Here is a 24,786-nt window from a genome sequence, read left to right on the forward strand (position 1 = left end):
GTTGAGTCCTTCTTCAGATGAATACATAGTAGTGGTATTAAATGATACTTCCATTAGCTATGTTTCTTCACCGTGTAACCATCGCCGGACACTTCACCCAGTGCTGGATTGCAGAATAATCGCCCGATGCCGCTCCATGGGGTAACCTGTGCTCAGCCACTGCCATTCATTTGCGGTAAAGACATGGACATCATCGTCACATTGGGGCAGAACTTACTTGCAGAAGCATGGAGCACGTTGGTGAGAAAGACTTACCTGGCTCTGGACCGAACCTTGGCGTACTCACCTTTTCCTTCTTTTGATGGCACAGTGCTTTCAGCTCCTCCATGGAATAAAAGTCTTTGTGGTGAAGCAATTCTTAATGTCAGTCTTTGGTATTAGCTGTACAAACCTTCCTTTGTATTTGCAAATGACTATCTGCCATACACCACTTCTTCCTGAAATATTTCCATGTGTAATGATCGCAGATTAGCTTGGGTGTAAACACGTTGTCAATGTTTTGTTCGTAGAGCAGTGTAACACATTCAGTATCTTTTTGATTAAACCTGGTAATTTGTACTGGACTCTTGTCATATGAGTCTTCAGAAGTTAATTAAATTTTATCTTGAGAATGGTCTGTGATTTAATTTTGGCTCTGCACTGTTTTAAGTTAACCGTATTTCACTTAACCGCATGCACTGCAATGTTTGAATGAGTTGCATAAACCATATTTAATAGCTCAGAGGAAAGCTTACCTCCAACAAATTGAAAAATAAAAATAAATAATCCTTCATATAGACATTCAGCTCTGTCACTGAGGGCTTATTAAATATCTGTGAACATCCACGAAGTATAAAGGAAAAGTCTATTTTTTCAAACATTTTTACTCTTGTAAAAACATAAACAATGGCTGAGCTTTCCTCTAGTGTTGTTATTCTTTTTAATGCACTACTACTGTTGAACAAATTTTTTTATCATCAAAAGGGTCAGAATCCTTTTCAACTGGCCAAGAAGTAAGAGCGGATGGAGAATTTCTTGAAGATGTCTTGCACACAGCCATATAAGGAAACTTGAAGAAATCATAAGGTATCTTTGAGTTTGTGCAGATTTTCCAATGTGCGGGAGCTTTTGACAAGCAGCCTGGAATGCAGGATATCTCCAGATGGGGGCAGCAGTGAGAACACTGACTAAAGCATCACCAAAGAAAAAAGCCAGGAATTCCCTGTACTGATTTTTTTTCTTGAAGACATCACATACAGAGAGCAACTGGGTTTTGGGTTACAAATTTGTTCCTTGAGTTTTGTACACCCTTTGTATTGCTTTTTTTAATTTTTATTTTTATTCACTATGTGAAAGGAACATTGACTTTTTATAGTGTACTTTCCTGTTTGTGTTTATCCAACAGTAAAGACTGTGATCCAACAGTTCAGAGCAGCTCACTGAACAAGCAGATGTCACCTTGGATGCTCAAATGTTTCCACCTGAAAAGTGCTTTGATGATTCCTAACCTAATAATCTGCTATGTCCAACTGGCCTGGCAAATGCAGTTGTCAAGTCACTTGTTTAACTATTTACTGACTGACAACAATACATATCCAACAGAAAAATGTGACCATATGCAGATATACTGTACAGCTTCAGCCATAACATTAATGTACATGGATAGGTACACCAGTTTGTATGACTGGCACTCTCACATGCACATACACACACTACAGTCAACGTCATAATAGCAGAATAGAGAAAATGTGAATGTTCTCTATTGTATATTTTTAGAATCAGTTTCCAGATATATAATGTTCTCCCCAGTTTTCTATTGATTTATTAGCTATGCCCTGTATGTGATGACATGCAAGAGCCACTCGTTTAAATTAGGCAGCTAAACTTGGTATGATCCATTCTGACATGTCCGTCTTATAGTCATAGGCTTAACTGCATTACTGTATCAGTTTAAATATTGATGTCCTGATGCCATCAACCATATGGACATAGATACTGTTTTCATGCCTCTCTCTCAGATATACACAGGACTGTTATTCTGATATGACTGTATAAGCAACAGTGTGCTCCTGGTTGATGCATCGTTAATCAGCACCTTTGTCATACCTGTTTGGATAATGTGACCCACAATTCACCATTTCCCAGCCCTTCTATGGCTTTGTAAGACTGCTACTCTACCTCTGTAGTGGGGGTCCAGCCGGATGTGTTGAGCCAGATGAGCTAGTGGGACATTCAAACAATTTCGAGCCATTTCATAGCACGATACCATGCAGGATATGTGATGCTGAGGCCTACATCCAACTGAATTTCTGAAGACTGCGATAAACAGCATTATCTGGGAGATCATGTTCACTTCAGATGTTAAGGAATTGATGCCACCAATATTATTCCATTTCTTCAACCTGTTTCCTCTGGTTATAATGATACATGTGGTACTACTTAAATGCCGGTGAAGCTCACAATATTAATTCGAGTCATGTTATGTTCCCTCTGTCTCAAGCTGAAAAGAGGTTGCAGTGGTATTGTACCAGAAATTTTTAGGACAAGTGTCCACTCTGACCTCATAGTATAACAGAATAGATTAAATTAATTGAAACTCCTTAGGAACAAGCCATTGATACATTATTAAAATGACTGGGCAGAGTTCTTCACCAGACTTAACTGTCAACTTCCCACAATCTGCCAGTTTTTGCCTGGAAAATGTTTTCCATAGAAGCATTCCTGATCAACTGTTCTTTGAACTTTCTTGAATGACTTACCAAAGTGCATATCATTATTTATATTAATACCATAGTGATACAGAGATAAGAATGGAAAATACTATGTTGTGCATTGTTAGGATGCCTTTTCCTCAATGAATGTTTGTTGTTGTCTTAGCAGAATATGTAGAAATGTTCATTATTCAGCTATGAATCGTAACAGGGGAAAGGACGAGGTAGACGTGGGTACAACTGTAACTGCCTTTTCTTGGAACAACAGTATCTGCTGGACAGTACCGGGTGGGAGAAGGCTTACAAGCAGAACTGGAGGTGAGGTTTCAAACCCTGCAGTCACATGTTGTGAGGTTCTGTCGCCTGTATCCCATGAAAAGTTCTGCTTGTCAATCTCCATATTTCCAAATATATTCAAACCAAATGCATGTAGTATAACTGGAAAACCTTATTGCACGACTGAATCTTCGAAACCAAATGCTACATTGCTGCAAGCATTTAGGCTTTTTTTAAATTATTAACTACATTTATTAAATTATCATTAATTTGTACATCTACAGTACATATGTCACATTCAACATCCAACTCTACCACATAGATTATAGTACAGCTATTGTTTATGGGGCTGATATAGTGTATAGTGTGACTGAACAGTAAGATTTAGGTTATTAGCTGTCACATCTGTATTAGAGGGACCCTTTTGAGCTGTTGAAAGCAGAAACGCAATACATTCAGTAGTGGCCTGATTTTGGTTTTATACAGTTTTATAAACTTGATTGCATCTGGAGATGATCATTTGTAATGCAGCTTTACAAAATACAAATATAATTCAAATGTTCTTTTGTAATGAATGTGTGTTAGACAGGGCTAGCTGACACAAATGAATGGCCAATCAAAACTTTTAAGTCATTTTTTCTTTGCTTCTGGCTTATTATTTGCATAAAACACCCCCATACAGAATGTCAGATCTATGTCCTTTTCTTTTTTAAACGTAGGTTCCTTTTTCTTACCTTTTCACCCAGAAGTCTTTCACCTCAGATCAAATGACAAAGGGGCTGTTTTGCGGTTGTAGTTTTTACGATGTTAATATGTTTTTTGAAAGAATTTGGAACTGAATCGACTCAAAATACACCATATATGTATTTTTTTAATTTTGTATTACTTTTTTTCTGATTTTTTTAATTTTATATTTATAGTGTGCTCTCTATAATATAGTGGATCTCAAAATTTAAGAATGCTATTTGACTTTTTTTAGACATTAATTTAGTAGCTAATCAGGAATCGGTGCCCTTTGTGTGTCTATTAGGCCATGTTTACACTTGGTTTTAAAATGTATCTTAATCAATCGGATCATAAACAGGCAGCCAAGACACACTGCTGTTTACACTTGAGTCTATCAGGTGTCTCCAAGGCGTCCAGTTGACCACTTGTGTTCAGATTTAGTTACTGCTCCGCGTACACTTATTCTGACGTCCTTGTCAGTGACTCATTTATCTTTACACTAGAAAGGTATATGGTGAAATGCATCCCAGACCACCTCAGTAACTGGTTTGAGTGATTGGATCACAATGTGTCTTGATCGTCATTTATATACTTGTACTTAGGACTGTCCACTTGTGTTCTGATCAATTAAGACACATTTTTAAACCAAGTGTAAACAGTGCCTCAGATATCTGGAACTAACTGCAACTTAAATTTCATTATAAAAAATGTAAAAATAATTTTACTATAGATTATTTCAAGAATAAAATGCACTGGTTGTCCATTACCTGTTTAAAAATGTTCACGTTCATACATTTCGCGGTTGAGTTTCCTTTAGATAGAGAGTGCACTGATTTTATATCTTATATGGAATTATCTGTGCCACATACAGATATATGTAATATGACGTATTTATGCAACTGAAATATACTTTACAGCACAGGGTTTGCATTCTGCTTTGTATGATTTTTATATCACCTTATGAAAGGTATTTGTTTATCCTGTCATATCAAAGACAGCATACTGTATACTGTTTGAACATAACTTTTTTTAATCTTAAACATAAAACCATATTTACTGTCTAGCGATCAAGGTGTATATTATTCTAAAGGCGTGTGATACTTTGTATACATTTTTTCCATATGACTACCTGAGAACAGATTTGAGGGCATTCATTTAGCGTCAGTGCGTTGGCATTTCAACGCACGGTGTGATGACCTGCATGCTGATCGATGCTGTTATCGAATGCTGTCCATTGCATTTACCAAAAGTACACTGCCAACATGTATTGTTATTGTTATTTAATCAAAAATGTTTTTAAAACTGTAGGACATGCTTATCTATACTCCGGTGATTTCATTATTAAGCCACTCCGTGTAGTTTCCTTTTGCTGGTTTGTCTATTTGGAAATTAGCGAAAATAACTTGAGGTTTAAATTACTTTTTTTCCGATGTGACACAAACAGCATCGTTAAGGCTGAACTGGTGAAATTGACCCATAATGGAGTTTTCTTTTAAAATTTACTTTGTAGACAAATATTGTCTGCACAGTCCTTTGTTGATTTAGTTTAACGAATCAAGTGTAAATATATGTATAGATATTTTTTCCAGAAATGTCTTTTTTTATTTACCGAGGGCAGCTGAAATGGTTATGTGCCAACGACTGACTGTAAAAAATATCTATTAAAAGAATCTATTGGCAATTACACAATAAGTACTTGTATAATTTTGTATGTGTTACCAAACGATTACGTCTCACTTGTTTGTAATTAAAAGGGCGGAAATAAATAGGTTTAAAAGAAGTTAAGAGGTTTTCGGAAGCCGGGCACCTGTGCCACACTCTACGGTCGCCGCTAGAGGCTGCTAATTCTCCTGAGGGCTGTGTTTTCGTCTTTCGGTCAAATGTAATGCAGTCGCCTGTATTACTGCCATATGAGCGGTTTTTACTTTTACGGATGGAAACGGAGAGCAGCTCTGTGTCCTTCATCGCACGTCACTCAGCATCCTCCCGCTAAACGAATCGGGGCTGAGCTCCGGAATTTCCTCTAGGCTTCAAAACCGTCGACTTGTAAGTGCCTGTATTCACTGCACTTCATCTGGAGTCTAGGGATAGTTTGATTAATAGATCCGGTCAGACCACAATTTTAAATTAAAGTTTTCGTTATAAAGTTTTAATTACATAAATAGTATTTGAGTGTTTTGTTTATTTATGTTACCATGATGTTGTTCGATATCAATAGATTGACTAAGCATGAGTATATTATTATTATTATTGTCATCATTATTATGATCATTATTATTATAGAACATTTTAAAAAGAGTATCAAAGACAGTAGTATACTGAAATCAATTTCAGTTCCACTAATAGTTATATTCTTCACCTTCCTTGGATACATTAATTTATATGATTTTGTCACTTATAATGTCCCTATTTTTATCAGTGTATTTGCATGAATTCCCCTTTCTCTCTCGGTTCGGACTTCTGTCTGGAGGGTTTGTGGGAACAGCATACGCAACTGTTTCTCTGTGCGAGGCGTGGGTTAAGGAGTGTAATAAACTTACTGTAAGATGGCTAATGGGCCAGAGATCACACATTCACCCTCTCACAGGCGCTCACCTCACAGGTATGGGGGAATAACCTCGCCTGCTGCATGAGCAGCAGCGTTTGGGCTGTCTGCTTGCCAAATCTGAAAAGACAAATTAGTTACCAAGAAGTCTGGGATCAGGATTATATTTAATGTCTGCATATAACAGTGGAAATTAATTGAATTATATGGAAGATGTGTCATGTTTTTCCCGGAACCAGTGGGAGAAAAAGGACCTTCCTATGGTGGTCAGCCAACAACAGGTCATGGGCAATGGTTCAATGAAAACCCCACGGCCAGAGGGGAGCTACCTGTCCTCAGGCCTGAAGGCCCCCCGCCTGTGGGAGACTGTGGAGCCTCTGAGGGCCCGTATTGTCCATCTGGAGGAGGAACTTAGCAACCGGGAACGGGAGCTGCGGGCACGGGACGAGCAGCTGTGGGCTCTGCAGGCGGAGCTGGAGGCGCGGCTGGCCCAGGTGCACAAGCTGCAGGATGCTTTGGGCAATCAGGCACTGGGCAGCTCGCCGTCCACACAGCCCCACTCCAGCCACCGCTTGCTCAGCGTCATCAACCAGGGCCCTGCGCGCTTTCACCACGTCGCTGTGGAGGTGCACCGCCGCCTGCGGGCCAAGGAGGGCGTGTCAGCAGAGCCCACATCGGGCCACTACTGCGCTGAGGCCCAGGGGCAGCCCTGCTCCCTGGAGAGGGTCCGCAAGAACTCCAGGTGAGGAACTAGCCTAACTCCCAGGGTTCTCCCATTGTTCAGGACCTTTCAGGTGTCCATATTTCAGGTGTCACTTTTATTGCCTTTCATTCACCTTAGCATCCTCAGTCATGAAACCCTGCGCTGTCTGTGGCCTTTTTGCTTTTTGCTCAACCTCTTTCAGTCCCAGGAGAACACAGGCCTTTGTCGAGACTCCAGCAGCCAAGAAATGCTGTATGAAAGCTCACATTAACATAATACACCCACAGAAAGGGAAAGACCGAGAACGAGACAAAAGGTATCCCATCTATATGGATGGGCAAGATAATTACGGCTTTAATTAACAAGGTATTCACTGCCTGTGTATGGCTCTGGTTGGCTAATTCATTCATAAGTTCCATTTCAGGTCAACAAATAGCCCCTCCTCCTTTTAGATGTGCAAATAGGAAGTGCTACATTTCAGGAAAAGAGCATGAAAAACACGCTGCCTTACATACACCAAATACCTGTCATTATACTTCACCAAGGAGATGAAGTAGACAGGGTTTAAATTCTCTACATTTATACAGATTCGTATAATTAGCTTACCTTTTATGTACACTTTTAACCTATGGCAAACATAATTTGCAATAGCATAATCTTTCCCATACATCAATTAATTGTTGTCATTTACTGTACTGTTCTGTTGTTAACATATGTGAGACATTACATAACGTTTGCTCAAGATATGGTAAAGATAACACCAAATGTATGGAAATATGAATTCGCACAGAGAGTGAATGGGATGGATCCTGGTACTAGGCCAAATTGGCCTCTGTAAGAGCAGAACAAGGAGTGAGGTTGAACGGACATTCTCGTAAATGCTGGCATAAATTTGCCCGGGATCGTCTTCATGAAGCCGATCAAAAGTCTTCTTTCACGCAGCCCATCACCGTGACTACCAGCTGGATACCAGGACATCTCAGGGGCAGCTGCTTAGCGCGTCTCTGATGATGTGCGTGCATTGATTCAGCCCTGCCCCTCTTTGTGTGAAGGTCACGCCCACAGCCAGACTCACAGGCATTTCACTGTCACGCTGCTGAAAGCCCTCTTTTTGTGCTGCTAATCTGTAATGTCAGACATTCCAGGGACAGCAAATTGTGTTTTTTTATGTTACTGTATTGTGCTAGTTGATGTTTATTTCAACTAGGGAGAACTTGGCATTTTCAGATTTTCACGATCTGGGAAATTAAATTGTATTGAGTCATAATATAACTTCTGAGCAGATTTTAAGAAGTACAGTGTAAAATAAATATACCATAAGTGTAAAATATCATACCAGAGATGGGTCTGTCTAATTCTGAAATCGCTTGGTTGGTCTTCAGCATTGTTATAATCACCCTCTCTCAGGATGCTGCCCTGCCTGAATGGACTGGGATTGGGAAGTAAATACACACATAAACCTGATTATAATAGATTATTTGATACCTCAGCTATAGTGTGAAAGACTGTGGGGGTGGGTTGGTCAGTCAGTACGTTTACATGCACACTAAGAAAATAAAAATAAAAATTATTGTGCTAGACCCACTTAGTAAATGTAAACATGTTAGTCCAACTGAAATCATACCACTGTAAATCGAATTTCTGAAAGTAATCTGTGCAAATTTCAAAACATCTTTAACAAGTCACTTCTTACACAATTAATTTTTTTCAGAATTTGTGCAGAACATTAATGATGCAGACTATGACAAAGTTTCGGTTGTGAAAGTCCGATATTAAACTAATTCAAATTTTTTTGGTGTTGTAGGTAGAAAGTTGAGTTGATATTCACAATGCAGTTTAGTACACAATGGCCCAATCCGCACTGAAATCTGATCTGATATAAGTCATATGTCACATACCGTTCACACGTACATACGTTCTTGCCCACACAAGGACGTCAGGTGAGTAGGCGGTCCTTCAATGTGGCCCAGGCACAGTTGCCAGGTCCATGGTTTTCCCACCCAAATGGGCTGTTTTGAAAATACGGTTGCAGGTAAATATCAGGAGGTCGCTGGTTGTGGGTTTTGGGGCAGCTTTTATAATGTTCCGTGGCAGCAGACTGTAAGGAGAAAAATTAATTATTATGAACGCAAGTGGCTCTTAATCCTGAGTAATACTGAATCGCTAGACACCAAAAGTCAGAGACATGCACACGGAAAGCAGGGTTGCCAACTCTCACGCATCTGGCGTGACACTCGCACTTCAAGATTCTCTCATTCATTCAAGCAATCTTACAGCAAATCTATATTCCATTATAAACCTAAAATTATCTACACCAGAAGCATTGGGGTAGTTTGCAAACTCAAGACACTATTTACAAGTTAATAAAACTGTCACATACATGTAAATGCGTGTGCATGTGTGTGCAGACGTATCTCAAATTGAAAATCTCACTCCAGGTCACCAAAGTTGGCAAACCTGGGAAAGGAGAGTGCATCCATCTTTGTGACGTCTTTGTGTTTTAACTGTGATTTTAAATGTTGCTCATTTGAATGTGATCAGCATACAAAATACCAGTTTATTTCTTTGATAGAGTATACTGGGATTTCAAATATTGGGCTTGTTTTCAGCTTCTGTTGGGTGGATTTTAAGCAGACCTTGGGCTGCAGATTTTTGCTGGACCTGGCAACACTGGGACCAGGACACATATGTGTTCATACTGCGAATGTCGGCATATGCGCCCCAGACCACCTCCGAATGTGGTTTGAGCCATCTGATCTGGATGTGTTTTGGGTGCGTTCACACCTACTGTATATTTAGTGCTGTCCACTTGTGATGGGATCAACCAGGACGCATGTTAATACCGGGTGTGAACAGGGCGTAAAACACTCAGATAATGCGATGGGAAGTCGATTTACTCCTGCATATATACGTTCAATCGGACTCACACCGCATGCTCCTCAGTTCCCAAGCTGGGTTTTGACCCAGAAGTAACAGAAGAAACCGGCACACATAAGTAGCTTGAAGCGTAGCAGAGGTGGCATTGTTGGCGCACTCCAGCAGCATATGGCAGTGTCGTCTGCCTTCGGATAACACCGTGGCCACAAGGAACAGCGTACATCTCGTTTGTGGAAAGAAAAAAAAAAAAGTACAACATACAGCATGTACGAAATGTACAGCACTGTAAACGTAAAGCTGTCCAATGCACCGCTCCACTAGTTTTTCAATTTTAATGATGATTTATTTTCAAGACAGTTTGAAGCTGATTTTGCATGAGCTCTACAAGCGGTCTCTGAGACAATCACAATCATTTTCATTCTTGCTGTTTAAATCCCTCCTAGACAGGTTCATGAGAAATTCATGTTGAACTCCTTTTTTTGTTTCATAAATACCCCAATATTTATTACAACATAATCACATTGCACTATCTGAAAAACTTCCAATACCGTGCTGTCATAGTAAATTATACAAAATACTTCATTTTTTGTAATGATATACTGATCTTGTTGTATGTTCTTCTGACCAGATCACAATTAAAGCTTGTGTAACTTCATTTGTCTGTGCACCCATTATTATTAATTTTATTATTATTATTTTTTTACGTCTGTGACATAATGGGTCAACTGGAAAAAGCCCAATACTGACAAGCTGGAAGAAGCCATATCGCCACCTACTGTAGCTGAGTCGGACATACTTTGGTCAATAAATCGATTCCCCTCCCATGCATGTATACTAGGACAAGGACAGGAGTTCGATTAAATGGCGTAGTCGAGCTATAAGCGTAGCTCAACTTAACTGTGCATGTACACGTACTGAGTGTTGGGAATGGTATTTCAGGCCAGTACTGGTGCTTTCCCAGTGATGGCTCCTGGGGGTTTCTGTACTGGGGGCAGCAGTCTGGATGTCTTTGCTCATTTGTGTCTTCCCTCTCCTTCCCCTGCTCGCAGCACCAAGAAGCTGATCAACAGCGCCCTGATGAACAATGACTTCCTGAAGAGGTTAGAGCCACAACACATGCGTGAGGTGGTGGAGTGCATGTATGAGCAAACCTACACCCAGGGCCAGCTGGTCATCAAGGAGGGCGAGCCTGGAAACTACCTCTACGTACTGGCAGGTCAGCTTCACAGAGTGACTTTGACATGGTCACGATTTTCATTTCTCAACATTGTTACACATTAATTAGGGAGACCTTTAAATTTGGCGCTCTGTGGTACCATGGACTGGGTCAATAGTTGCGACAATGCCTGCAGAATACTCAATATCTGCATCCATGGTCATCGGATTTGGGCTGAAAGCTTTATCATTCCTTCCTTAGAAGGACTGTTGGAGGTGAACCAGAATGAGAAGCTGCTGGGCCAGATGGGACCTGGGACAGCATTTGGGGAGCTGGCCATCCTGTACAACTGCAAGAGGACGGCCACCGTGAAAGGTGAGGAGGTGCGTCCCTGCAGCATCAGATGGGTAGCTGGGTAGATGCACCCAGAGTGTCTCCCCTACTGACCAGCTTTCATCCAAAGCACAGTGACAGGGCAACCCAACTGCTGGAACATCAGCACTGATAAGATTCTGTAAACACACCTAGTGCTCTCATTTCATTTAAGATTAGAATGTAACCAGCAAATAGCTAAGAGACCATGTTAATGCCTGGTAGGGCACTAAGAGCTCACTGCACTATCCCATTATGTGACTCAGTTAGTGACCCAGTCTGAGTTGGCTGTGCAACTCACAGAGCAATGGAGAAATACCCTGCCACTGTTTTTAATCTAAGAAAAGGTGTGAAAAGTATTCTGCATTAATTTATAAGATTATCATTTTTACGCAAAGGTGCTTAGTTCTCTTGTCAGGGTTTGGCTGAATGTATGTAAGGTTTTTTTTCCCCCTGTACATTTTTGCCAGACCAGAGACTTGAGGTTTCACCAGTGTGAGTGAAATAAGCCTTTGAGAGAACAGCCTTTCTCTAGATAACCTCCTCTGTTCAAACAGCCGTTTCTCAGGCCCGAATATGGGCTCTGGATCGACAGATGTTTCAGAACATCATGATGGCAACAACCCAGGCCCGGAATGAAAAATACTTCAGCTTCTTACGCAGGTCAGCAGTCCACTTCACCTAAGGAAGAGGACCATATTTAGACTGGCATTGTGTGCCGTAATTCAACATGAATTTATAGATATATAGCAAAACTGAATTCTTAGGTTCTTCAGATCTGTGGTTTCTAATCAGAAAACTTATTTTTGCAGCACTGATTTAATAAGATAATGCAAGTTAGATGAATTTATCTAACTTGTGCTATATTGTCGCTCTTCCCTTCCTCCAGTGTGTCTTTATTGAAGGAACTGCCGGAGGAAAAGCTTGCTAAAATTGTTGACTGCTTTGAAGTGGTAAGTATGTGAGTATAAAGCAAGGTTTGATGCCTGTCCTTTGAATGTATGTGTATACAGTACATAGATATTACACATTTTGATGCGGAATCCCTTTGCCAGTATATATTTTTTCACAGTGCTCACATGTGCGCCTGTGCATGTATTTAAAATGTCAAGGCATGTCAGACTACCCCGAAAGTGGAAAAGAGGCCTCAGACCCCCGGGGGTTAATGTGACACTCAATCCCCTGCAAAGGTGAAAGGAATGACTACAGTGCTGTGTCCTTGACAGGACTACTTCAATAAAGGAGATTACATCATCCGCGAAGGAGAAGAGGGTGACACCTTCTTCATCATAGCTAAAGGAGAGGTCAGTGAGAATGTGAAATGCTTGTGCAGTCATAGTGAAATGTATGCACTACGGCAGAGAGCGTAGTGGATGCATATAATGGCTGTATGCCTGGCTCCCATTTCCTGGCAGGTGTCAGTGACACAGACAGTGGAGGGATGTTTTGAACCCCAGGAGATAAAGACTCTGGGTGTGGGAGACTACTTTGGAGAGAAGGCTCTTGTGAGGTAGGGGACCTCCTGGTTTCTGTCTCACCTCCCACTCTGAGTGCCCCTGCTGACCATTGCTCTGTTGTTCCAGTGAGGACGTGCGCTCTGCCAACATCATCTCCAAGGAGAACGGCACACAATGCCTGGTAGTGGACCGAGCGTGAGTCCACACCATCATTCAGATTTTCAAGAAATGCTACAGGTCCTGCAGCATAACAGAACACTGTTACAAAAGTCGATTTCATAGTTTGTAGTTACATTTGTAACATTCAGCATTGGTAAATCTGGTCGCATTAGTCACTAGTATAAGTCACTAGTATAAGTGAGTAGGCACTAAAGAATAAGACAGGGAAATGTTGTGGACTGTGTATATAACACTCCTGCTGAGGCTTTCAAACGCCAAAGACAAGAGGAAGATGACTAACTTACATCTCTGTGACTCTCTTATAGCAACTTTAACCAGGTGGTTGGGACCTATGAGGAGCTCCAGGCCTCCCTGCAGGCATACGTGGAGGAGCTGTCACTCAGTGACAAGAAGAGGAGGAGCATGTGAGTGACGATCTCAGGCCTGCTGACATGATTCCTTTACATTTATTTAGAGACCTTTGTCAGATGTGACACAAATACAAATACATCACAAGAGCTGCCAGATTGAGCTTTCAATGAGTGACCAGCAACATGTTAGCATTAGAACAAAGAGCTAAGCATAGAAAACATTGGGAGATCCTAAAAGATGAGCCAAGAGACCATAAACAACGGATGGCTGAATACGACAGAGCAAGTTAGTGGTCAGATGAGTTAGTGGAGGTGCTCTTCCATGGTGGAACCCAGCGGTGTTGGCTTGCTGGTCAAGGAGGGCAAGATGGAGGATAAGTCTTGATGAGTGACTCTATGAAGGTAGATGCTGTTTTATTAACAGATCTGATCAAGGACTTGAACTGTGGGCACATGTAGTGAGAAAAGGGGTTTAACATGACAGCATTTTGGCTGCTTTAATATCAGACATATTTTGAATCATCTGCACAAACTGGCAGCCATATCATTGAAATGGCACTAGTCTGGTCAGTAAATGACAAATGCGTGTCACAGACAGGCAGCCATGCAGAATACTGATAGCAGTGAATAAGCTTGCTTTCTATCCCCCTCCTAAAGTCCTGGGCTGCCTTCAGCAGACACCCCAGAGAACACGGAGCTGCAAAGGCTGAGAGAGAAGGTGGCCTGTCTGTCTGCGACCCACCCATTCCAGCACCTGGAGGTGGTGGCCACCCTGGGCGTGGGGGGCTTTGGACGGGTAGAGCTGGTGATTTCAATGCTCTTCTGTGATACCCTTGCTTAACTGAGATGTCCCCTCCCCTCACTGGCTGCCTGCTTCATGCTGCGCTTGTGTCTGCAGGTGAAGCTGAAGGAGGAGGACACCACATTTGCCTTGAAGTGCATCAAGAAGAAGCACATTGTGGACACCAGGCAGCAGGAACACATCTACTCAGAGAAGAGTATTCTCCAGCAGGCGGACTCGCCGTTCATAGTCAGGTCAGGCCCGGTGCCAAGAGCCACAGTGATTTGTGCAGCTCTGTTAGTGATAGTTAGTGCTAATGTCACCATTCTAGTCAAGGAAGGCATTGTGAAACTGCAGTGTCAACACATCATTTCTGTATAATATCATTTCTCATATCAGTCTGGTACAAAGAGAATGGAAAAGGAAAACTGCATCACAAAACTGCACAAAACTTGTGCAGGATCTCTAAACCCACTAAAATGTATGAAATTTATCCTTTTAATGAAGAGCTGCTCAGTTGAGGTCTGGTCTGCAGTCTGAGGTGCTTGTCTGTGTTTGCAATGCAAACTGATACTTATCAAGCAGCCTGAATATTACATTCATTTACCCGGAGCCACACAATGGGAGCGTGGATGGGAAGATTACAGACGGCCACATTTCCCTGCTCGTTATGAGGCACTACATTCATTTACCGGATTCGTAAAGTGAGGACAGTCATGGTATGGACATATTACTACTGATTTAAAAAAATATCCCGGCTTTTTAAAAAATTATTTACAAACTTGTCTGGGCCGTGTCATGCTTGAGGTGGACAATAATCTTCATGGATATTGCAACTAACCATCCCCTTGAAAATGAGTTGGAGCTGAGTGAGATGTAGAGTGTTGTTGTTTTTTTATTTCTTTTCCGTTTGTACTGTAGTGCTCTCAGAGCCATCAAAGAAACTAAAGGCGCTTTATCACCGCACCAAGTACTTTCAATATGAAACTCTTGGTACTTTCACTTTTGCATTGACTTCGGGTTGAGTACCAGTACCAAAAGTTCCAATACTGAAAGTGCGAAACCAGTTGGGGTATTTCTCTGGTTCTTTGATACTTTGGGGTAGGGCACTTTCTTTCTTGATTGATTAAGAAAATAGCCTGCCTCTGAACGAGTACAAACAGTTGCAAACTCAGAAAATAATGATGAACAAAGTGAAAAATGTGATTTGCTCATAACATCCGGATGGCATGACAAGAAATTTAAAAGTATTTTGTTGAATATATTAATTCAGCACACATATAGTGCGCTGTCCTAATGATGTGATTTTGTTATAAATATAGTGATGTGATTTTGTTGCAATAAATATTGGGGTATTTAAAAAACAAAAAAGGAGTTCATAAATTTCTCACAAACCCGTCTTTGAGTGATTTAAACAGCAAGAATGGAAATCACTATGATTGTCTCAGAGAACACCTGCAGTGCTCATGCAAAAGCAGTAGAGGTAAACCTTTAAACTCATTTTTAAACACATAAGAATCTTTAAAAGGAATATTAAAATGGCAAAGCTTGCTAAGTTTTTCTTTTCCTATGACAGAGTAACAGAGTGAAATATTTCAGAGAAACTTTAACCCCCTGTGCTATTATGCTGGTACAGAATTGAAAGTAAGAAAAGCGAAGTACTTGAAGTACCAAAAGCACAGTACCTGGTGCAGTGGAAAAATACCCTAAGAGGGCTTGGGGAAGGACTCTAACTGCAAGGTGGCTGCTCTTACTCACTAGGTCTGCTGTAACCATTCACATTGCAAGGTAGCCCTGGAACAATTAAGACCTTTAAGGTCCCTCTATTTATCTGCAAAGTTGATTTGGCTGCTCTGTGACTTTCCAAGGCAAAGAGCTGTGTACACAAGGCGAATACAGATCGGACACAAATGAGGAGCCTGGGGATGCTCTGCACAAATATGCCCCAGCCTTTTATCAGCATGACCTACCCAGGGTGCAGCAGCTGCAGCAGACAGACCAAAGCAAACAAATGCTGCACTAGATACCTGCTGCATCAGAGCCGGCAGAGATCTCTTCGCAGCTGGTTGATCTGCAATGAAGAAGTTTCATGAAGGAAACTCGTCCCACAGTGGACAGGGATCTGGATTTGAGATTCATAAGGCACTTTGATCTGATTTCTCATATGCATATGGCTTTAAAATGGGTCATAGTCAATGTTTTTGGACCCTTTCAATGTCATGTGTAATGCCCCCAGTCTTCCGTGGCACGCTTGGCAGGGAAGCCCATACAATGACGGTCTCTGTTGCAGGCTGTTTCGGACATTTCGGGATACCAAATATGTGTACATGTTGCTGGAGGTCTGCCTTGGGGGGGAGTTGTGGAGTATCTTAAGAGACGTGTGAGTATGTGCTCTCCCGAGGGCGGGGGGGGGGGGGGGGGGGGGGTTTTACTGTAGGATGGCCAGTAACTCTGCAGAGATGGGCCAATCACAGATACTGATATTGTATTTTCAGAAATTATATTCTCAGTAACGTGAGTAAACCAAAGTTGTGCTTGAACTATGTTCAAGGGGTTTCTTTGAGGAGTCCACAGCCCGCTTCTGCATTGGCTGTGTTCTGGAGGCATTTGACTACCTCCATGGACAAGGGATTGTCTACCGGGACCTTAAGCCGGAGAACCTGCTGTTGGACCATGAGGGCTATGTGAAAATGGTACTGCTGGTCCAGAGGCAATATGCCGGGGGATGGGGAGGGAGGTGGAGAGGTCTTTCTGACGCTGTGTGTTTTACTCCCAGACTGACTTTGGCTTTGCCAAGAAGATTGGACCAGGCAAGAAAACTTGGACCTTTTGCGGAACACCAGAATATGTAGCTCCAGAGGTGATCCTGAACAAGGGGCATGACTTTGGGGCAGACTGCTGGTCCTTAGGCATCCTGATCTTTGAGCTGCTCACCGGCAGGTAAGAGTGATCTGTGTAGGAGGGCTGAGGATGGTGACACTGAGGTATCAAACTGGTGCATGTGGTGTTAAGATCATAAGAAATTTAGCAAGAAGAGGCAATTCGACCCATCAAGCTCATTTGCGGAGAACTTAACTAATAACTCAGAGTTGTTAAAATGTCAGATTTAAAAGAAACCAGGGTTTTAGCTTGCGCTACACTAGCAGGAAGATTATTCCATACTCTAACTACACGCTGTGTAAAGAAGTGCTTCCTCAAATTCATTTTAAAATGTTCTCCCAACTAATTTTCATTTATGGCCACGAGTTCTAGTATTTAAACTAATAGTGAAGTAGCCATTTGGCTGAACAGCATCCAGACCTGTTAGAATCTTATATACCTGGATCATGTGCCCCATTAGTCTCCTTTCCTCGAGGCTAAACAGATTCAGCTCAGCTAACCTCTCCTCATAAGTCTTTCCTCTAAGACTAGGAATCATTCTTGTAGCCCTATGTTGAACCCTTTCTAAGGCAGCAATGTCCTTCTTAAGGTATGGTGACCAAACCTGCACACAATATTCTAGGTGGGGTCTTACCAAAGAATTGTATGATCGTAGCATCACCTTCCTTGACTTAAACTCCACACACCTAGAGATGTAACCCAACATCCAATTGGCCTTTTTTATTGCTTCCCCACACTGGCGAGAGTGGGACATGGAAGCATCAACATACACACCAAGGTCTTTCTCATGATCAGCTACCTTTATTTCAGTGGAACTCATAAAATATCTGTACATTATATTTCTTCTTCCTGTATGGATTACCTTACATTTACCTATGTTAAATTTCATCTGCCAGGAATCAGCCCAGTCGCTAATTAAATCAGATCCCATTGTAGCCTCTGTGCTGCTAGATCAGTATCTGCTACTATCTGCAGTATCCTCAACTACTTTACACATACACCTCCCCAATACACTGGTTCCCCTCTGGTTCAGATGCAAACCATCTGGCTTGAACGGGTACCACCTGTTCCAGAAGGTCTTCCAGTGCCCCATAAACCCCTCTTTCCTACACCACCCTTTTAGCCATGCGTCTAATCTCCTTATCTCAGCTAACTTAGCCTGGCTTGTTCGTGGCACGGGAAGTATTCCAGAGAATACCACCGTGGATGTTCTGCTTCTAAGCTTTTCCACGACTTCTATAAATTTATCCTACAGAACATCCCACCTGCCCTTGCCTATGTTGTTGGTGCCAACATGCACCATGACCACTGAATCCACCCCAGCTGGGGCCAAAAGCCTGTCCACACGATTCGGAAGGTCCTCTACCTGAGCACCAGGCAGGCAAGACACCGTACGGGACCCTCTATCACGGGTGCACACATAACTATCTATACCTCTAATAATTGAATCCCCTACTACCACAAGCTCCCTCTTCCTGGGGGTAGGCGGCTCCTTGGTGCCCAAGGGCCCACCTGCCTCCCCAGTCTTTTCCGGGTCTAAAGCTGGAAGCACCTGAAAGCGGTTAGACACCGTCATTTCAGGTGATACCGCCTCTGTAAACTGTGTATGCCCTTTTCTACGTCTAAGACCTACGTTCACCCAATTAACGTATACGTTAATCTAATTAACGTATAGCTAAAACAATAAAGTGCCGAGTACAATAAAACACTAAATTAACACTTGCGTTAAAATGGAACTTTTAAAATTATCCGACAGCGTAACAGATAACAACCTTTGAAATTAAACTTTTAAAGTAACCAAATTAACAATTACCTAACTTGGGCTAACTTCCTGATGAACCACGTTTAACTAAAACAAAGTGAAGACCATTTATTAACAAGGACAGACAAAGCACTCATCCGGAAAAAAAAAAAAAATGAAACAACAACCACCCACGCAACCGTACTAGCACACAACCATACTTACACACTGAAATATACTTCCAAATAATTCCAGTCAACCGCTTCAACAGGCGCCCAACACAACACAAGTGCACACAGCGTCTACAACCACTCCCTCACAGTGCAGCAATCTCAACAACTGATCTACTATGCTCTCCAAGCTGTTTCAGTTAACCGAATGTTAGGATTCTCTTCTGGTAAAGTAACCTTGTGGTGAACCCATCCAGAGTATAATTATCCTGAACAGTGATTTACATCCATGACTATATGGTGCCTTTCAGTATAAGGCTGAAGGGTGCCACTGCTCTTATTGTCTGTACCACATCATCCTTCATCTCCACTGCTCACCAGAGCAGAAGGGCTGGCATGACTCCTGCACCGGGATCATCAAATCGCCACTGAAGGTGGCTGCAGCCCCAGCAGGCTGGAGGTAAGGTTGCTAGGGGCACAGGTTGGAGAGTGTAGGTAGTGCTGTAGTTCTCGAGACCGGTCTTGGTCTCGAAACCAATTTTTTGTAGTCTTGGTCCCGAATCTATTTGGTCTCGGTCTTGTCTCGGTCTCGACTCTGTGTGGTCTCGGTCTTGTCTTGGTCTCGGACATAGCGGTCTCGATGGGATGAGGAAAAAAAGAGAAAACATCGCATCTTCACAGAACAGTATCATTATTTATTACGCGCCTTAATTCAGATGCAACCAGTCAGACACATCTATAAACGTTACATTGTATACATTTTCTCAACGGACACTGCCAGCGCTTCACAGTCCAGACACATCATACACATCGCATCGTAGTGAAGTCCGAATGTCCAAAAATGTCCACGAAATCGGCAGTAATTAACTTTTACAGGTATTTTACATTGATTAGAAAGCAAGGTCTTGGAGGTGCAAGTCAATCTGGAGGCTCATTCTCTTCAATTCAAAGCAAGGGATCATTACATAGCCATATTCATAGCTTACCTGAGGCCTCTGTCCCTGGTATAAGAGACTTAATATGAACATCTTTCTGGTACATCCCATCTCTTTCCCTTGACGAGGTCTGATAAAATGGTTATAGGAGAGGATTGCTGAGAATATTATTTTCCATCAGGCCTCGTAACTATGACATCTGGGAGATTTTAAATGAGAGACATATGGACAATATAATTGAAAAGATAACATGAATTTGATTTAACAAATAATGACACTTTACAGCAATGCCTTTTTTCTTTACAGTTGATTAGAGCAATGTGATGTTGATTCTAGCCCTAGTCTGTTTTCGGTCTTGGTCTTTGTATCGACCAGCCTTGGTCTTGTTCTCGCCTTAGTGTGTCTTGGTCTTGGTACCCTCAAGTCTCGGCAGTGTCTTGATCTTGATACCCTCCGGTCTCAGCAATGTCTTGGTCTCGGTTTAGGCAGTCTTGACTACAACACTAAGTGTAGGACACTGTCAGACACTTGCGGCCACATTTTAAAAAGCTCAGTGTTATCAATAAATCACTGTGAAAAATATGCCATTTTTCTTTGATACCGTTTTTCAGGAGTTCTGCAAATTTATTATATTTAGTGAAGCTGATATCAGGTTATTTAGCATTTTCTGCAGTAGTGTTTTAAATTTCCTAAAATGTGTTTTTCCCATTGATAATGAGCCTGATGAACATGCCTTTATTGTTTGAGGGTTTTTTACAGTGAGGTACACTGGCAGCTACCTGCTGTATAGGGCAGTTGTTTTTAACAGGATATATTTACCGGGGACGTTATGGTTCAGTAGGTAAATATGACTCAAGCCAACTTGGTGTGTTAAGGTAAATGCATGATGAGAGTTTCCCACCTATAGCTTCCCTGCATCTTAGGTGTGTGTGAGGAGGGAGTCCTGCTCAGCTGGTAGCTTCCTTTTCAGGTCTTCTGTTTTTATCCGAGGACAGCGCTGTCATCCCGCATGTGTGCTTCTGCTCTGAGCTGAGCATCCTCTGCATTGCATGCTGGGAGATTATGATGCAAGGTTACCGTAACTACCCCTGGACCCTATCACCCCAGTTATACTGCAGTGCTGCCCATGCAAGACCAGGTGCCTGACCACTGATCTGGTCTGCCCCAGCATCGCACCCCCATGCTATGTTTGAAATATTGCCTCCTTCAAGAGAGGAAGTCACAGTGATGGGGCAGATATTTACCTAGGCCTGGTGGACCATATGCCCTTCTAGGTCAAATATCAGGCAGCACCACAGGGCTTAACCACACTGCGTGTCAAGGGAGGATTTCACTGCTTTCTGTCCGTGATAAATCTGCTGTGTATTGCGGCCCCCTGCCAATGAGGTCAAATCCCGGTAGTGTATCCGGTTTCATGTTTCCTGGGTTTTCTGCGTGCTGCTGTGTAATATATTTTTCTTGCTTATGTTGTGGATCAAATGTCACTGGAGTATAAACCATCAGACACACTAACACCCTCTTAGTCCTCCATTCACAGGCTCTGACCCCATTAAGATCTATACCATGGTGCTCCATGGCATCGAGAAAGTGGACTTTCCCAAACGGATCAGCAAGCGACCCAGTGACCTCATTCGGAGCCTCTGCAGGTGTGTGGCCCTGTTTGCTTCTTCCCTTGTTGCACCAATCCCACCCTCGTATCACTTAACTACACCAAATGAAATTTGTTTCCATAAATGTCCCAGATCTGCATTATTAAAATATGAAAACATCAACAGTATGTCTCTTTTTGCAAATAAGGCCTACTATTAGTTAAAAGAGATTTGTTTTTGTAATATGGGCTCTTCGTCACACCTGCTGCATCATCATCCTCGTATCACCATTCTCCTTCATCCTGAATCTGAGCTGCGTACCATGTCACCCCCTAGTGTGAATTCAATCGGCTAGGCTTCATTTGGAAAACAGGAGACCGAATAACCATAAATGCCTGCCTTTTTGTCTGTCTCACACTCTCAGGCTGCACCCTGCAGAGCGCCTGGGCAACAAGAAGAACGGCATCCTGGACATCAAAAAGCAGAAGTTGGTGTCCAGTCTCAGCTTACTCAGTACTGTTTGTACTTTACTAAATATCAGGATTCAATAGGAGTTCCCTATCACTCACATTATAAAATGTTTTTTAGCTGTAGTCTTTGTGATTTTTTGAGGGGACAGTTTTTAGATAAACTTTCAAATGAGCAGCCTTGTTAATGATCAGGTGTTGAGGTTCTCCTCAGTGATGTCACATGGCAATATCCACAAAGCCACTTCAGTGATGTTATCTGCTAGTGCTCATTGTCACTCCTCTTCTAATAGACATCTTGATGTGCTTTAGCAGTCCTTACTTTGCTCCTCTATGTCTGCCTTCATTGTTTCTTATGGTGATTGTCTTGTTGATCTTGCTGGCATGGGCTGTCTGAAGGAGCCCAGGAGCTTCAAATATGTGCCTTCCTACAGGTGGTTCCAAGGTTTTAACTGGGAGGGGCTGAGGACACACAGACTGCCATCACCACTGGAGAGAGAGGTGGGGGGGGGGGGGGGCACAGACAAACAGGAGAAACACATGCCATTAAATCTGTCAGTCGGGTGCTTCACAGCTACCCAGATGTAACGATGGCATCTTCTGTAAATATGTGTGTGTAGAATGTGTGACTGAGGGAGCATTTGGTTGTCACATCTGCTTTCTGTTCATCCCACTGCAGCTGAGTGGGCCTCTGGACCACAGCCGCTTCGACATCTTCCCCCCAGACCTGGAGGAGCCGGCTGAGGAGTTGTCGGGCTGGGATAAGGAGTTCTGAGGAGCTGTGACTCTCCTGTGGTGTCATGTTACTCAGCTAGACCACATTCTTACTGCCCTGGCATTTCCCATCATCCTCTGCAGCTTGGCACTGCGGGCCTTCATGTCCCATTTGGGAATCCTGTGATCCAAAGGGCTTCATCTCAACAGAAGCTGCCATCCAAAAGCCTCGGCCATCATTCCAGATGCTCACTTGACATGTAACACACATGGCTGCCTTCGCAACAGCACAGCAACAAGCCTGGCGGGGGGCAGAACATGAAACTGCACTTTGTAAGCAGTATGGCTCTTCCGATTTTTGAGCTGTATTTTGTGAAAACAGACACTTGTTATTCTGGCAATGCACTGTAAAAGCATGAGATGAGCTCCCACAAGGATTGATTTGGCATGATAAAGAATGATTGGTCTTCAGTTGGTGGGCCCAAGGCCACCATCCCTTCTAAGAACATGCTAGAAAGTCAGCAATACCTTCTTTCAGATGCCAACCCTTGCATACACATGCATGGGCTTTCTCACTTTGACAGACTTTATTAATCATGTCGACCAGTATCTAGTGTTTGGTATGGGAACATATAATAATTAATAAGTATTAGTACTTACTTATTGACCCTGTGACCCCTCCTTAAATGAGTAACCTATTTAGTAATGAGTAAATCTCCTCCCATCCCCCATAGTCATACATGGCTTTTCAGTTTTTGCAGAATGTCCTCATTTTGGTGTAGCACTTTTGAAACTGGATTTGAAGCTGTTGTAGGAAATTAGCAGCATGTGCGTGATATTCATTCTTCTGCATTTAAACCTGAGGCTAAGGAGAGTCTTTAAAGGAAGTAAATATAGGGGGCCTTTGATGGACAGATTTAATTAGTAGCAGGAGGAGGTTACTAGTAGGAGGTTATTAGTAGCTGTATGGAGTGCATTCGCTATGACAAGCTCTATGACTTCTCTTCAGTTCCTGCTTCTTTTGTACACGGTACAATTACACACAGTTAATGGATGGTTGCGATTTTGGACAAAAGCACAAAAAACCTTGTGCAGCAGAGTGATTTTATATAGTACATATTGTGATTTTTTTTTTTGCACATTCTTCCATTTGTAATAGGTTACATATGTTTCAGTGGTTTGTTCGCCCAGGTTATTCTAAAATACATTTACAATTTATCATTCTTTTTGCCATAATTAAATTACAAATCCCAGTTGAAAACCAATAAACAAGAAGTGTCTTCATTTCATAGGCATTGTTGTGTATTTTGTGTTTTTTGTTCTATTTTGTTGTTTTTCCTTGTAACTATATTAGGGCAGAAGAGGAAAGTAGTTGGTGACTACTAGGGTGTAAATCACAGCTTTCCTCGCAATACGATATAATATCGATTCCTTAAGCCAATGGTTCGTTTTTTTTTTTTGATTCCTCAGAAATTCCCACGATACGATACAATACGATTCGATTCAGTTCGATACTGGGGATAGTAGTCAAAATGATGAAATTTCACACAATCCTTTACATTTCAATGGATTAAAAAAGGCAAATATAATTAGCATTTTACCATATTTTATTAGGAACTGTAAACAAAATCTAGTGTAGTCAAGTATGTCCCTTAAATCAAGCAAAATAAAGTGCAATAAGGTAAAAGTAAAAACTTTGGATGGATATAGATTAACATGGTGACTAATTTTTATTTTGAATCAAGTCTTCTTCAGATAAATACAAAAGTGTAACAAAAAGTATAAAAGTATGTCCATAACCATCATGACCTGCTCCTATGACCCTCTCGTGTGCTACGCCCCTCATTAACTTCGCATGCAATCCCGGTTGTTCCCAGCTGTTTCTTATTGTTTCGTCTAGTCCTGTGTACTTAAGTCCACGTCAGAGTCTGTCGCCCAGATCTGTCATTGAAGTTTTCCCAGTGTTGTGTGCTGTGCTTGCAATAACCCCCCCCGTTTGTTGGATTTCCGTCTATCTGACCCTGATTCCTCGTTCATAAATAAAGTGCAATAAAGTCAAATAAAAAACATTGCATGGACATACATGTATAGAATAAGGAAGATCAACATGACTGACTTCTGCAGTGAAAGAAGTATGTCAGTATTGTTCTTTGAGAGGTTTTTTTAAAAGAAAAATT

The 24,786-nt window shown here is 41.9% G+C and overlaps 2 protein-coding genes across 2 annotated transcripts in view; both read left to right on the forward strand.

Moving 5' to 3' along the window:
- Window positions 1-5,362, forward strand: part of col13a1 (collagen, type XIII, alpha 1) — a 105,753-nt gene extending 100,391 nt beyond the window's left edge. The window contains exon 42 of the mRNA XM_072709791.1: window positions 964-5,362. Within this exon, the coding sequence (XP_072565892.1) occupies window positions 964-996 (33 nt within the window). The 3' untranslated portion in view covers window positions 997-5,362. The remainder of the gene's footprint in view (window positions 1-963) is intronic.
- A 239-nt stretch (window positions 5,363-5,601) lies between these two features.
- prkg2l (protein kinase cGMP-dependent 2, like) lies at window positions 5,602-23,876 on the forward strand. Its single transcript, XM_023803015.2, has 19 exons — window positions 5,602-5,738; window positions 6,477-6,979; window positions 10,867-11,033; window positions 11,235-11,348; window positions 11,903-12,008; window positions 12,235-12,298; window positions 12,572-12,649; window positions 12,761-12,855; window positions 12,929-12,997; window positions 13,288-13,386; window positions 13,990-14,137; window positions 14,231-14,367; window positions 16,404-16,493; window positions 16,665-16,806; window positions 16,890-17,053; window positions 21,363-21,485; window positions 21,853-21,915; window positions 22,330-22,396; window positions 22,575-23,876. Exons 2-19 carry the CDS (start codon window positions 6,498-6,500, stop codon window positions 22,668-22,670), a joined length of 2,304 nt encoding a protein of 767 aa, XP_023658783.1. The 5' UTR covers window positions 5,602-5,738; window positions 6,477-6,497; the 3' UTR covers window positions 22,671-23,876.
- The last annotated feature ends 910 nt before the right edge of the window (window positions 23,877-24,786 follow it).

The sequence above is a fragment of the Paramormyrops kingsleyae genome, chromosome 3, assembly GCF_048594095.1.
Source record: "Paramormyrops kingsleyae isolate MSU_618 chromosome 3, PKINGS_0.4, whole genome shotgun sequence".
Lineage (NCBI taxonomy): Eukaryota > Metazoa > Chordata > Actinopteri > Osteoglossiformes > Mormyridae > Paramormyrops > Paramormyrops kingsleyae.